At 59.6% G+C, this 12,917-nt stretch overlaps 1 protein-coding gene across 1 annotated transcript; it reads right to left on the bottom strand.

Annotated features, from left to right (window-relative positions):
* Positions 1–914: 914 nt before the first annotated feature.
* Notum (notum, palmitoleoyl-protein carboxylesterase) lies at positions 915–6,881 on the bottom strand. Its single transcript, XM_076871226.1, has 11 exons — positions 6,538–6,881; positions 5,399–5,451; positions 5,224–5,319; positions 4,668–4,728; positions 4,445–4,503; positions 4,020–4,122; positions 3,086–3,277; positions 2,846–2,946; positions 1,884–2,031; positions 1,471–1,518; positions 915–1,221 (listed from the first exon to the last, which is right to left on the bottom strand). Exons 1-11 carry the CDS (start codon positions 6,879–6,881, stop codon positions 915–917), a joined length of 1,512 nt encoding a protein of 503 aa, XP_076727341.1.
* Between the last annotated feature and the right edge of the window lie 6,036 nt (positions 6,882–12,917).

Here is a 12,917-nt window from a genome sequence, read left to right as displayed (position 1 = left end):
CGCTCACTTCTGAACGTGCTCGCTCTCTCTGGCCAGCCTCCCTCTTGGGGAGCCTGAGGCCGAGAGCGGAGAAGCCGTCCTGAAGCTTGTGTGAAGGTAAAGTGTGTCTGTGTTTTGTTTAGTGTCCCTGCAGATTCACAGAGTGACCTTCAGGTCAGCTGCCCGCGAGGGCCAGGGGTGGCATTACTGGACTTTATTGCAATGAAAAAAAATATGGAAAACCTGTGAGCCGTCGTCAATGCCAGAAAGTCGGGATTTGCTGAATGAACAGAGTCTCCTCAGGGGCTGGAATGAGACTGAGGTGGGGGGCCACTGAGCACGCAAGAAGGGGACAGTGGTCGTGACCCCCAAGCCCTCCCCAGTCCCTTGTGCCCCTGAGGTGCCAGTTGAGTAGAGCCACCCTTCAAATAACCAGGTCGAAGCGTGAGCTTCTTTCATTTTCTTTTTTTTTTTCAATATTTAAAAAAATATGTTACAAACAATATCATTCATCATATATTTCTTGCTTATTTTCCTTCTTAAAAATATTAAAGTAATAAAAAAGTCATTTTATAAAATAATACAAAAGGACATGATCAGCTGGGGTGGCTGGACGCTGTCTGGGCTGCTGGGTGAGGGATCCAGTGCTTCGCTCTGGCTCCCCTCCACACCATGGGCTGGGGGCTGGGGGCTGGGGCTGGGGCTGGGGCTGGGAGGAGGCCAGTGGGTGTGGGAAAGGTCTCCAGGCTGCCCTCTGGATGGGCTTCCTGAGGGCAATGGGAGAGGAGCTGGGCGCAGGGCGTCCACACCCAAGTGGGTGTGGCTGAGTCCCGGCTGGTCCTGGGAGAGGCAGAGGGCCTGCCAGTCACCAAGAGGTGGCCCTGGGCAGGGCTGGCCTGGCCCCTGGGTGCTGGCCCCTTCTCCAGGAGGCTCCCCTAGCTTCCACTGCTCAGCATCCCCAGCAGCTTGCTGGGCTCCAGTCCCTGCTGCTGGGCCACGGTCTGCACATCGAAGCCCATGTGCATGAGGAACTGGGCCACGTTCATCTCCTGCCCCGTGAACTGGTCCCGGATGGTGGGACATGAGGGGTTGCAGTGAGGCCAAGGGCAGCTGTCCACGAGGTGGACGGGGCAGCCTTTCAGGGAGGCTTTGCTGGCCTTGTGGCTGTCATGGAGGCTTCTGTCCCAGCAGTGCAGTGCCCGAGGCAGTGAGGTCCCCTTCACCTGGACATCTGTCCAGTGACTGCAGACAGAAAGCCGGGTGGGAGTCATGGAGGAGGGGCATTGCCATCACTGTGGCGGGGCCTGTGTAATCCTGGTCTCACAGCCGGCCACTCAATGAATGTCCTTGACAACCCCCAAAGGAGACCCTTTAGTAAGTAGAGGCAGGGGTGGGGGGCTTGAGGGGGAGCAAGTGCAGGCCGGGTGGGAGCCTGTGGTGTTTGAAATTAGTACTGCAGCCCAAGGGGCCCCGGGGCCCAGGGACACTGACCTGCGGATGATGATCTCGTGAGAGAGGCAGGCAGGAGCAAAGCTGGCCCTGGGGGAGGAGACAGTGGCCTGAGCCCTGCGGCCCCCAGCCCTCCCACCCTGTGCCGCAAGCCCCCGTGCTCCACCCTGCTTCCCTGCACCCCATCTTCTGGCTGGGGACCAGTCCTCCTGTCTGTGGCCAGGCAGCTGTTCCTCTGCCCAGGTCTTCTCCCTACCTGCCAGCATGCCCTGCTAACCCTGACCTCTGCCGACAAATCTTGCTCAGAGTCTACCTCCCCCTCTGGGGTCTGCCAGGCAGCAGCAGGCTGTCCCTGACAGATGACTCTCCTGCCACTTTAGATCTGTTTTTGAATTGGGTGGCTTACTGAGGATTGGGGGGGCTGCCGAGCGCGAGCGGGTCCCCAGCACACTCACGGCACGTCCTTGAGTGTGCTGCGCAGCTCGCGGCCCAGGTTCTGGATGTACAGCCACTGCCCCTCCTGCACTGGCTGCCCCGTGAGGTGCACGTTGTCCACGGTCAGCTGGGCCTCGTCAAACAGCCACTGCACCACAAACACTGGGCCTGGGAGGGCGGGTGCCTGGCTCAGAGGGCTGGCCTTGTGCTGAGGTCCTGGCCAGTTCTCTGACAGGCTCAGAGGCCAGCTGGCTGGCCAGGTTCTCCCTACCAGTGTGTCCTCCCTTTTTCCTTTTTTACAGCTCTGGAGACAGAACCCAGAGCCTCTACGACTGAATGACACCACACTTTTCCTTCTTTAAAGTCTGCCCTTGCTGCTGGGCATAGTGGTGCCCACCTGTGATCCCAGGGACTCAGGAGACTGATGCTGAAGGATTGCAAGTTCAAGACCAGCGTCAGCAATTTAGAAAGGTGCTAAGTAGCTTAGCAAGACCCTGTCTCCAAAATACACAAAAAGGGCTAGGAAAGTAACTCAGTGGTAAAGTATCCCCAGGGGTTTGATCCCTGATGGAAGGAAGGAAGGAAGGAAGGAAGAAATTGCTCTTGGCCTGAGTCTCAGGGTCTCTAATTTGACCAAAATTTGGTGAATAAGTCTTTTGCATGGGACCCCACTAGTCCTCAGAGTGTGGGACCTACCTGAGGCCATGCAACCCAGGGGACAGCTGAGGGATTCAGTTCTAAAGCCTATCCCCAAGCAGTGGTGTAGACAGGGTTACCAACCATCCTGGTTTGCCTGGGTCTGGGGATTTCAGTGCTAAAACCAGGAGAGCTGCAGACAAACAGGAGTGACTGGTTGCCTGGCATGGATTTGACCTGCATGGGCCAGGACAGGGGTCTCTCCACCCAGCAGCTCAGAGGCTGGACCAGGCTGGGTTTTACTTCCCACTGCTTCCCCCATACCCCTTTCAGGCCAGCCACTCACAGCGCAGAGTTGGGTAGACTTTGTAGCCAAAGAAGCAGTTCCACTCTTCCCCCTCCTTGAACTGGCGCCGACAGCGCTCCGGAACCATCCCGTTCCAGTACCTGGAGCCACAGCTGTAGGTCAGGCTGCTGTGGGTCCTCGCTCCCCAGGAGCTCCGCCCTCAGAGACGCCACCCTGTCCCAAGCCCTTTGCATGGACAGGTTCCCAAGCATGGGGCCGGGCCCCTCCCTCCCAGGTCACCTGATCCCACGACGAATGGCCTCTGTGGGGGCGCAGGTGATGGTGTCAATGCAGTCCGTGCGGCGGTACTGCTTGTTGTCCAGGAACCAGCCTGAGTCAGCCAGGCCTCGCACTTGGATGGCCGGGTAACCCAGGTCCTCCAGCTGCTCGGCCACGCGGTCCACGTTCAACAGCACCCCAGTGCCCCCAGCACTGCAGGGAGGGCCAGACATGAGGCCAGCTGGCTGGGGAGTGGCACCCAACACCCATACCAGGGCCTGCTCAGCCCCGACCTGGGCCCCGAGGAAGGACGGGGCTCTTGCTGCCTCCCAAGGATGCATCTGGACAGTGGATGCGTTGCCTGCTCACATGTAAAACCCGTGGGCCTCTGGAGGGCCCAAGGCAGGGGACTGATAGAGCCCCAGGCTGGCAGCATAGGCCTCTCTCCTGCTCAGCACTGAGCTCTTCCCTCATCCTTCCCTCCCTCACCCTCTCTGCCTCAATTTCCTTGTCTGGAAATAAAGATAAACTACGTTGCCTCCGGCCCTTTCACCCACTCCACACACACACGGTGCTACCTGACAGGATTGAGACTGGACAGCAGCAGTGAGCCCTTGTACCTGTGAGCCCTAGCTAAGAGGCAGCTGTCTACAGCAGACCCCTGACCAGCTGCCTAGGTCTGCACCCTGAGCTCCTGGGAGGCCAGCGGCGTTCTCTGGATGGTCTCTGAACAGAAGCCTGACCTCCAGGACATCCTTGGTGGTCCATGTTCTGGTTGCAGCGTCAACCCCATCACTACCCACCAAGGCCTCGCAAGGCTAGAGCTAGCAGGGACTGGACCTTGCCCCCCACCCCAGCTCTGCCTGGGCCTCCTCCTCTCCGTCCCACCCACACTCCCATCCCAGCTTGCCCCAGGGGCTACCGCTCCCTTCCCACCCAGCCCTGTCCTGCCCACCTGCTCCCGGCCAGCAGCAGCACCTTGGCCCCGCTCAGCCCTTGGCCCAGGAGCTCCCGCACCACCTCCTGGATGATGAGGGCGCCCATGAAGGCATACTCGTCTGCGTGCAGGAGGGTGGCTTCAGGCAGGGCCTGGGCAGAAAGAAAGACCTCCACCCAGGCCCGCATGAGGAAGGTCCTGGGGTGTCCCTGGGGCTGGGGTAGACTGGAGGGAGGTGGGTCAGGTGCAAGAGGACCTTCTGGGGGCCCCTCCCCAGGGAACACTCAGGAGTGAGGACACCTCAGGGGCCAGGCCAGCCACAGATACGCTGGCACCTGAGGACAGGCGGTCAAGGAGTCTGAGAAGGCTGAAAGTCTGCCCTTCCCCAGGAGCCCACCATCCTGCCTGGTCACAAGGAAGGGGCTTGGAAACCAGAGACTCACTCTTCTCAGACTTGGAAGACGCCCCACTCCAAACGTCACTGGAGCAGTAGGGGATGAAGCTGAAACAGGAACCTGTGAGTCTGCTCTGCTGCCAAGTCCCCAGGAAAGACCACCAGGACAGGACCCCCCAGCAGTACCCCCAAGGACCACACCTACCAGGAAGAACCCTTCAGGACAGGACCCTCCAGGGAAGACCCCCCCCAAGACACCCCCGTGCTCTTACACCATGTTGGCGTTCCACCAGTGGGGATTCTCCTCCGGCTGAGAAGACAGGATCCCGGTTCCTGGAGACAGACAGGCAGTGGAGCTTTCGTTCTTGTGGGAGGGGCTGTGCAAAGATGGAGACTGCAGGAGGGTGTGGGGGACAGAGGCTCCTGCTTGGCCCTGGTAAGGGAGGCAGGTGGTACTTCTGGCCTGAGCAAGGGTGCCAGGGAAGTGGGGGATGGGCGGGCTTAATTACTGCAGGAGGTCACAGAGGTCATGATGCCCAGCCAGGCTGGGACACTGGATGCAACCCGTGGCCTTCCCACTCTACACCAGGTGCTTCAACCCTGGTCGGGGGTGGTGATGGGTGACCACCATCAGCACTGGAAAGTTACTTGTGGCATGGTAACCAAGGTAAGACAGAGTGCTTGCTGGCCTCCTGGAGCTCAGAGTGCTGCTATGCGCATGTCCCAGGTGAAGAGATCCTTTTCTGCAGGACCTCATTTTGAGAGCTTACTGCCCTGAGGCTATTCCCCATCTCAAGGTTCCCTGCTAGTAGGCCCCCCACTGCTGACCTGTCCTCGTGTGCGGCCAGTCTTTGGAGCTCATAAGGCGACGCATGGTGTCATATCTGGTGTTGCAGTTCTCCCGGTTAAAGCAGTACCAGCCGCCTGCAGACACAGTCACCAAGGTCTAGCCCATGTATCTAGGGGACTCCAACCCTCCCCCTCCTGGTTCCCTAGAACGCACCTTCCAGAAAGAGTAGCCACCGCCGGCTGCCCTTGGACTCCTTTAGGTAGTAACTGCAGGGAAGAACGCGTGGAGCAGGTAGTCAGCTGGGGCTTTGGAGGCTACAGTAATTGGCCTCCGACGCCAGGCTTCCACCTGTCGTTCTGTGCGCACGATAGCCGCATGGGGGCGCCAGCGGCCAGACCCACGCAGAGTGCACCAGCCCCGCGAGCCACGCGGCAGTCCCGGGAGATGGCGCTCGCGGGGACGGCACCGACTGCGAGGGCTGTGTGGTCCGTGGAAAATCCCCATGGACCGCCCGGTGCGGGACCCGTTGTAACCTGGCCGCCTGCTGGGGGGGGGGTGTCGCTCTGGGGCACACAGTGGCACTGGGAGAGTGGGGAGTGCTCACGCTAGAGGTCTGGGCCTGGGTGGAGGCACGGGACGCGCCAGGCTGGGAGGGGGGGCCGCCACCGCAGCGGTGTTGCAGTTTTCTCACCAAGTCCCAGCCTAACGTCCACGCACCAAGCTCAGGGGCACTCCCAATCCCTTCCTCATCCCCAGCATCACATCTCTGTTTGCCGGCCTGGAGTGTGACCATGCCGCACCTGGGGTTTTTCTATCCCACCTGTGTCCCCCTCCTAGCCCCTCTAGCTAATGATGGAATTCCTGCCTGTCCAAAATCCAGCTGCTAGGGGCGCGGGTGGCGGGAGATAGCCAGCGTTGCCTCTTCCTGCTGGTGCCAGGGCTACTCTCAGGTTGTTTCCAGTCTACCTTACTCCCCCATCCCCGCCCAAGGACGCGGGCAAAGGGGCTGTGCACTGTGGCCCAGGGGTCAGTGCCCGCGCTGGGCCGCGGACCAGGCCTTCAAATGCTGCCAATCACCCCCTCCCCCGCGAGGGAGGCACCAAGCCAGGTCCTCCGCAAGGCCAGCACCGCTGGGCACCCGACGGGAGCCATTTCCTCGGGGGGGTGAGAATTGAGAACTGCCGCAGACTGTAGGGGTCCCGCACAGAGTCTCTGAGTCCTCGCAGGGGCAGGGAGGTGTAGCTGCGGGTGCCACGGGTGATGAAGCCGCCTGGAACTCGGCGGGGACCACGGGCTAGGAAGGCAGGGCGTTCGGTCGAGCCTCCCGGGGTCCTGGCCGGCGCGGGCCTTACCCAGCTGGGCTGCCGTCGTTGCAGGTCACCGACGTGTTCAGCAGGAAATGCAGGCGTAGGTCCTCGTTGAGCTGTTGCGCCGAGCAGGGGTACAGGGACTGGGCCAGGCTCTTGACCTGAGCCATGAAACTGTCCATGTTGCCCTCCACGGCCGTGAAGTCCAGCGGGAAGCTCTCCACTGGTTGTCCCGCGGCCGGCGCCGCCTCGGCTCGCTGCGGGGGAGGCGGCGGGGGCGGCGGCAGAGGAGGCTGCTGGCCGCGGCGTCGCCAGGTCTTCCTGCCCTCGCCGCCCCCGGCCCAGTGCAGCAGGCCCAGTAGCAGCAGCACGCACACCCTTCGGCCCATGGCCACGCCACTCCGGCCCGCGGCCACCTGCAGAGAAGCGGACGGTCCTGAGGCAGCAGTGGCTTGGGGGGAGGGGGGCGCCGGGCCCAATGCGCCTGGGCCACGGGGCGCCGGCCGCGTCTGCTAGCTGGTCCTCGGTCCCGCGCGCCGAGCCCTGGCCGAGGCGGCGTGGGCTCTGGGCGTCGAGGCTCTGGGTTCCGGCGCCGTCGGCCTCGGCAGCTGGAGCTCCGCGCTCAGCCTGCCGCGCGCAGCTCGGGGTCTGGGTGCGCTGGTTCTGGCCCGCGCCAATAGGCAGCGGGGGCCGAGCTGGGCGTAGTTCGCGGGGGCTGCGGCGGCCCGGGTGCCCGCGCGTTAGATGTGCCGCCGCCGCCGCCCGGGCTCGGGGGAGGGGGAGGGGGCCGCGCTCGCTCTTTTCTTGGCGGAGGCATCGCCTTTTCTTCCCAAACCGCAAGCCTGACGGAGGGGCCTGGACTACCCCGTCGCGGCCGCGGGAGGCGCTCCCGGCCCAGCTCCGTGGGGGGCAGCGCGGCCGGGCGGCCCCAGTGGCTCCATTCACCGCGGCCAGCCCGGCGCCGCTGCCCCCGCCCTGGGAGCGGCTGGGGGCGGGGAGGAGCCAGGCCTTTCCGCGTCGGGGGGCGCTCTCCCCGCGGCTCCGCTGCTCGGCCCGACGGACTGGGGCGCGCACCTGGAGCTGCCGTGCTCCTCCGCCCCCGTCCAGCCCCAGAGCAGCCGCGGGCGACACGCACCGTGGCCCTAAAACCCGTATCCCGAACGGCCCCGAGCCCTGCGCTCACCGCGGCCAGCGCGGGCGGCCCCGCGACCCCGCTCCTCGGCGTTGCTGGCGCTGCGCGGCCCGGCTGGTGCGCCCGACTCGGCTGCGTTCCCCCTCTGGCGCTGGCGCAGAGCCGCCCGGGACTTTTATCCAGCCGGGCCCCCGGGATCAAAGCGGCGGCGGACACAGGGCTCCGCGCCGAGGGGCCGGCAGTAGCGGCGCCGGGGCCTCCCGAAGGAGCGGACAGGTGTGGCGCGAGGCCCCGCTCCCTAGGCGACCTGCGGGAGGGACCTGGCGCCCCGGCTCGGCGCCGCGGGGGAGTCTCCCTGTCCCGCGCCTGAGCGAGTGATTCTGGGCGGCTCTCTGAGGCACTGGGATCAGAGGGACCGCTGTGACTTACCAAGGTCTGTCAGCGGCAGGGTCAGGTCTGGGATTGTCCCGCGAGCGTCCAGGCTGCCGCACCCCTGACAGAAGACCCCCAAGAACCTCTCCCTGACCCAGCCGCCACTGGGGGAGGGAGCCGAGGACCGGAGGAGGGGCCGGCTTGGTGACCTTTTTAGAGCATCTGCCCTGTCACCTCACTTTCTGAGCTGGCCTCCCCTCCACGTCCCAGGGCTCAGGTCACTGAGGACAGAATGAAATTCCTGTGCTGTCAGAAATCAAAATTGGGGGAAGGGAGAGGGTGTTTGCTCAGGAGCCTTTCTACTCCAGTGGTGGCGGGTGGGGGGTGGGTAAAAGAAAGAGAAGGCATGTATACACACACACACACACACACACACACTCACACACACTCACACACACACCCATCTCCACAGTGCCATTCATGCACAGCACCCTGCCACCTGCAGCCTGGTGATCTTTCCCTAAAGACAGGACATAGGCTTGCCTTTTGGGACCAGGATCCAGACCCAGGGAGGGCTTTTGGGTCCCACCTCTTTATTCAGTGCAGCGGGAGCCTGCCTCACCTGGAAGGCCACTGCGGCCCTCTGAGGCAAGCACCAAGCTGCTAGGATGAGACAGTAGCTAGGACGCTGCCTGAGCTGCAGCGCTCTTTGGACACAGGTGCTGTCCTGCTGGTCTCTGAGCTCCCGATAAGCTATAGGAAGAAAGCCCAAGCACACCTGCACGCTCAGCTACCCTAGCAAAATACCGCCAGAGGCCAGAGGATCTCTTGAGAATTGTGGAGTTGGGCACCTGAGGGGTGTAAGTTGCCCCGGTGTAAACTGCAAGGCCCAACGTCAGTCCAAGAGGTCCCCAGCTGACCCTGGGACATCAGTGAAACTGAGAGACACACAGGTTCACTCTCAGGCGCCTGAGGGCAGGTGCACACTCATGGCAACTGAGTTCAGAGAAGGTAACAGAAGTGCTGAAGACAGCGCTTAGTTCTGTCCATTTAGAAACCCACAATTGCTGTACTTCCATTGTTGGGTCAGTTTAAAGGTCATGTTTGGTACTGGCCGGGGGCAGTAGCTTCACCTTGCTGATGTTTCATCCTGGGCACCCGCCAGCAGTGTAGGCTGACCAAGGGTAGGACTTCAGCATTGGTAAGAAGCTGCCCCAGGAGCTCTCTACTTTAGGAGACTGTATTCCAAATCCCAGCAGAGAAATGCCAACTTCCAGCTGGGTGGCTTGGCTGTGCAGGTTGTGCTGCACACCGCTCTGGCCCTGAGCCATTTCCAGACAAGGAGATCCTGGGCAAGGCTAGTGACCCCTCGCTGTGCCTCCATTTCCTCTTCTTCAAAGAAGGGCAAGGACAATACCTCCCTCAGAGGACTGTTGTGGGATTAAGGGAGCCTGTGCATGAAAGTGCACAGCAGGTCCATGGTAATGATTGCCAAGGAAATCCCAGGATGAACACAGAACATGCATATTATGTTCTCTGGCCTTTGCTGTGATGCGATTTATCCTGCACATTGAACCACAATGAGTTCATGTTTTGGTTTACTCAACACTAGTAGCAGAAGCAAAGCGGGGCTCAAACCCAACGTTTCCTGGAACTTCCCTGCCTTCTCTCTGTCTTTCCCATCCCCTCTCCTCTCAGGCCCCTGTCATCTGGTCAGATAACTGACAAGACTGCAACCGTATGGCCACAGACGGCACCCTGAGACTGCTCATACCCCTAACACCTGTCGGAAGTTCCCCAGAGGGCAGATCTTTAAAGCCATGGATGCTAGGTCTCTGCATTCAGACCACCTGCAACTGAGACCAGACGCTGTGTCCCTGACAAGTGTACCGAAGCTCAGGTTAGATACCATCACATACCCCTTGGATGGCTTTGAACGAAATAACAAGTGTTGGTGAGGATATGAAAAAACTGGAATCCTTGTGCATTGCTGGTGGGAGTGTAGGGCGGTGCAACTGCCCTGGATGGTGGCTCGTCAGGAAGTCAAACATAATGTGCTCATATGACCGAGCTATTTCACTCCATAGATCCAAAAGAACGGAGAACAGATGTTCAGACAAAGGCTTGTGAAAGAGTTCGCAGCAGCACCATTTACAGTAGCTAACAACCCAAAACAACTCAAAAGTCCAACAGATGAATGAATAAACAAAACACAGTCTATCTTTACAAAGAGACATATTTTGCATGCTACAATGTGGATAAATCTTGAAAATACTAAGCTGAATGAAATAGCCCAGACACAAAGGGGCACATGCTGTGGTTCCATTGATACGAAATATCCAGAATAGGCAAATCCACAGAGACAGAAAGCACAGTGGTGGCTGCCAGGGGACAGGGAGGAGTAGGGAGTAGCTGCTGATGGGCGTGGGTTTATCTTTGGGGTGATGAAAATATTCTTAAAACTGACTGTGGGGATGATAGAACAACAATGTGAACATACTAAGCACCATGGAATTTAAAAGTACATTTTAGTTTTTAATAATTTTTTTTAGTTATAGGTGGACACAATACCTTTTATTTTATTTTTATGTGGTGCTGAGGATTGAACCCCCAGTGCCCCACCTCTGAGCCACAAACCCAGCCCTTTAAAGTACATTTTAAAGTGGTTAGTTCTATGTTCTATGAATTTTACCTTTAAAAAATGCCACCAGCCAGGTGTGGTGACTCATGCCTGTTATCCCAGGTGCTTGGGAGCCTGAGACAAGAGGATCAGAAGTTCAAGGCCTGCCTCAGAAACTTAGCAAGGCTCTAAGCCACTCAGTGAGAACCTGTTTCAAAATGAAAAATAAATTAAAAAAGGCTGGAGATGTGGCTCAGTGGTAGAGCACCCTGGGTTCAATTCCCAGTACCATAAACCTCAACCAACCATCCAAACAAAACTCACCAATGAGTGAGACTGCTGATGGTCATCAGGCTGGGCACAGAACACCAGAGGACAGCTGGAGCGAGGCCTGGGGCCGGCCGGCCAGCAGAATGACTGAGGATGGGTAGGCTGCTCTTCCTGTCACTGCTCCCTGCACAGCTGGGGGTGGAGAGGGTGACAAAGGGCCTGCCTTCTGTGTTTGGACCCAGGCTCTACTGCTGGCCTGTGACTGGGGCTCTGAAGTTCCTGGTCCATGAAGGGGACATAGTGAGAGTACCTGCCCCACAGGGTCATCATGAGCATCAAGTGGGGCAGGCTGTGTGGGAGCTCTGCCTGCTGCTCTAGGCAAGGGACATGTGACAGGTAACCGGAATGACTCCTAGGCACCATGGTGGGTGCTGACGGTCCCTCAGGGACCAAGGTGTGTGGGGTCTCAGGCACAGGAGGCTTGTGGACTACTTGGAAGGGAAGACACTGGGCATGGTGTGTGCCCGTATCTGCCCCTGGCTGCCCACTGCATGTCAGAGACAGGGTCTGCAGGTTCCTGCCCCTGGGCTTCCCCAGCTCCCATTCAGGTCAATGGCAGATGCTTCTCTCTGTGCATAGATCTTTTGCCCACTTAGCTGCAAGGGAGCTTGGGAAAAGGGGATCCTCCAAGGGGGCTCACCCCTTCTGAGTGGAACCCTGAGAATAGGGTGGGCCGTGGGTTTGGTTCACTGCCTCCCCCTTTGGGAGGAGGAGATCCAGGGATGCACAGATGAGCACAAAATTAACTGATAAGAGTCATGGGCTTGTCTTAGAAGGTAGAAGCCTAATTCCCAGGAAGAGAGAGTCAAGATGGAAAATTGTGGGAATAAGAGGTAGGGTCCGTGTTGGGGTGACTGCAGGCTGGGCTGACCAACAGCAGGGCTAGGGAAAGAGTGCAGGTATAATAGAGGGCAGGTAGCAGAGCATGGGCTTCCACCTGAGGCCCTAACAGATCAGTGACCGCACCAGTTGCTAGGTCTCCAGGGTTTAGGATGTCCAGTCTCGCTGGACCTAGTTTCCATGCCCAGATGTGGGATGCTGCATGTCTTGCCTCCTCAGCAGCACTAAGGTGGCTCCATGGTCCAGCAGCTGCCTATCATCTGGGGCCCAGCTTTTCTGGGCTTGTCCTAGTCACTCTGCATTTTGTGGCCAGCTGGGCAGCTCTGTACCCGATCTGCTGGCCTCTGAGGCCTGAGTAGGCAGGGAAACTGAGAAGGCCACACCTTACCCTGTAGCCTGCTTCAAGAGGATGCCCTGATCCCAGTGAACTGAGAGCCTAGCTCCAGCTCTGAGCCTGGGGACCACAGATTGAGGCCCCCTTTCAATACTCCCTCCCATTCTTTGGCAGGTTTCTCAAACCCTTGTCCCGAGGAAAGCCCCTTACTAAGAGGTGTCTGGCAGGGATGGTATTGAGGCTGGGGGTCACCATGGTTCTCTCAGCTCAGGCCTGGTAGGGGAGAGAGAGGCAGAGCCACAGGTCAGGCAGGCCCAGTCTCTCCAAAGCCCCCAGCCTGGCTCTTAGGAACCAGGCCTGATGTGCGCGGTCTGCGGGGATCTGGCAAATAGACCTTATCCTTGTCCTAGGACTGAAACACTGCACTCCAGAGTCCCTCCACTGGGGGGTTGGAGCCCTCGTGACTGGTGGCTGTCCCTGTACTCAACTGTGCCCCTGACACCCTGGGGGTGTTTCTACTGCCGTCTGGACCTGTCAGTCTTCGATCCTGCTGGTACTTTGGTAGGATGGATCCCCTTCTTGGCACCCTAGCAGCTGAGCCCTGCCCTAGTCACTTCCCTATGTGGCCCTGCCTGGAGGTGGTCCAGCTGGAGGACCCTGCGGGGTGCTGGCCTTGTTGATGTGGGCTAACACACTCCAAAGCTGGGGCAGAAGGTGTGGCATGGGTGAGCCTCCTAGCTCCTCTGTGGAGATGGGGCTTCTTGGGTATCTTGGGAACATCACCAAGGTGACAAGCA

Source organism: Callospermophilus lateralis, chromosome 11 (assembly GCF_048772815.1).
Source record: "Callospermophilus lateralis isolate mCalLat2 chromosome 11, mCalLat2.hap1, whole genome shotgun sequence".
NCBI lineage: Eukaryota > Metazoa > Chordata > Mammalia > Rodentia > Sciuridae > Callospermophilus > Callospermophilus lateralis.
This window is presented reverse-complemented; position numbering and strand designations above follow the sequence as displayed.

Bases quoted from the DNA above. Each gene is read 5' to 3' on its own strand.
- Notum (XM_076871226.1), bottom strand. From the start codon at position 6,881: ATGGGCCGAAGGGTGTGCGTGCTGCTGCTACTGGGCCTGCTGCACTGG. The intron at 5,452-6,537 runs GTAAGGCCCGCG...TCTTCCCTGCAG, and splicing joins AACGACGGCAGCCCAGCTGG to TTACTACCTAAAGGAGTCCA. The intron at 2,947-3,085 runs GTGACCTGGGAG...CTGTGGCTCCAG, and splicing joins GCCATTCGTCGTGGGATCAG to GTACTGGAACGGGATGGTTC.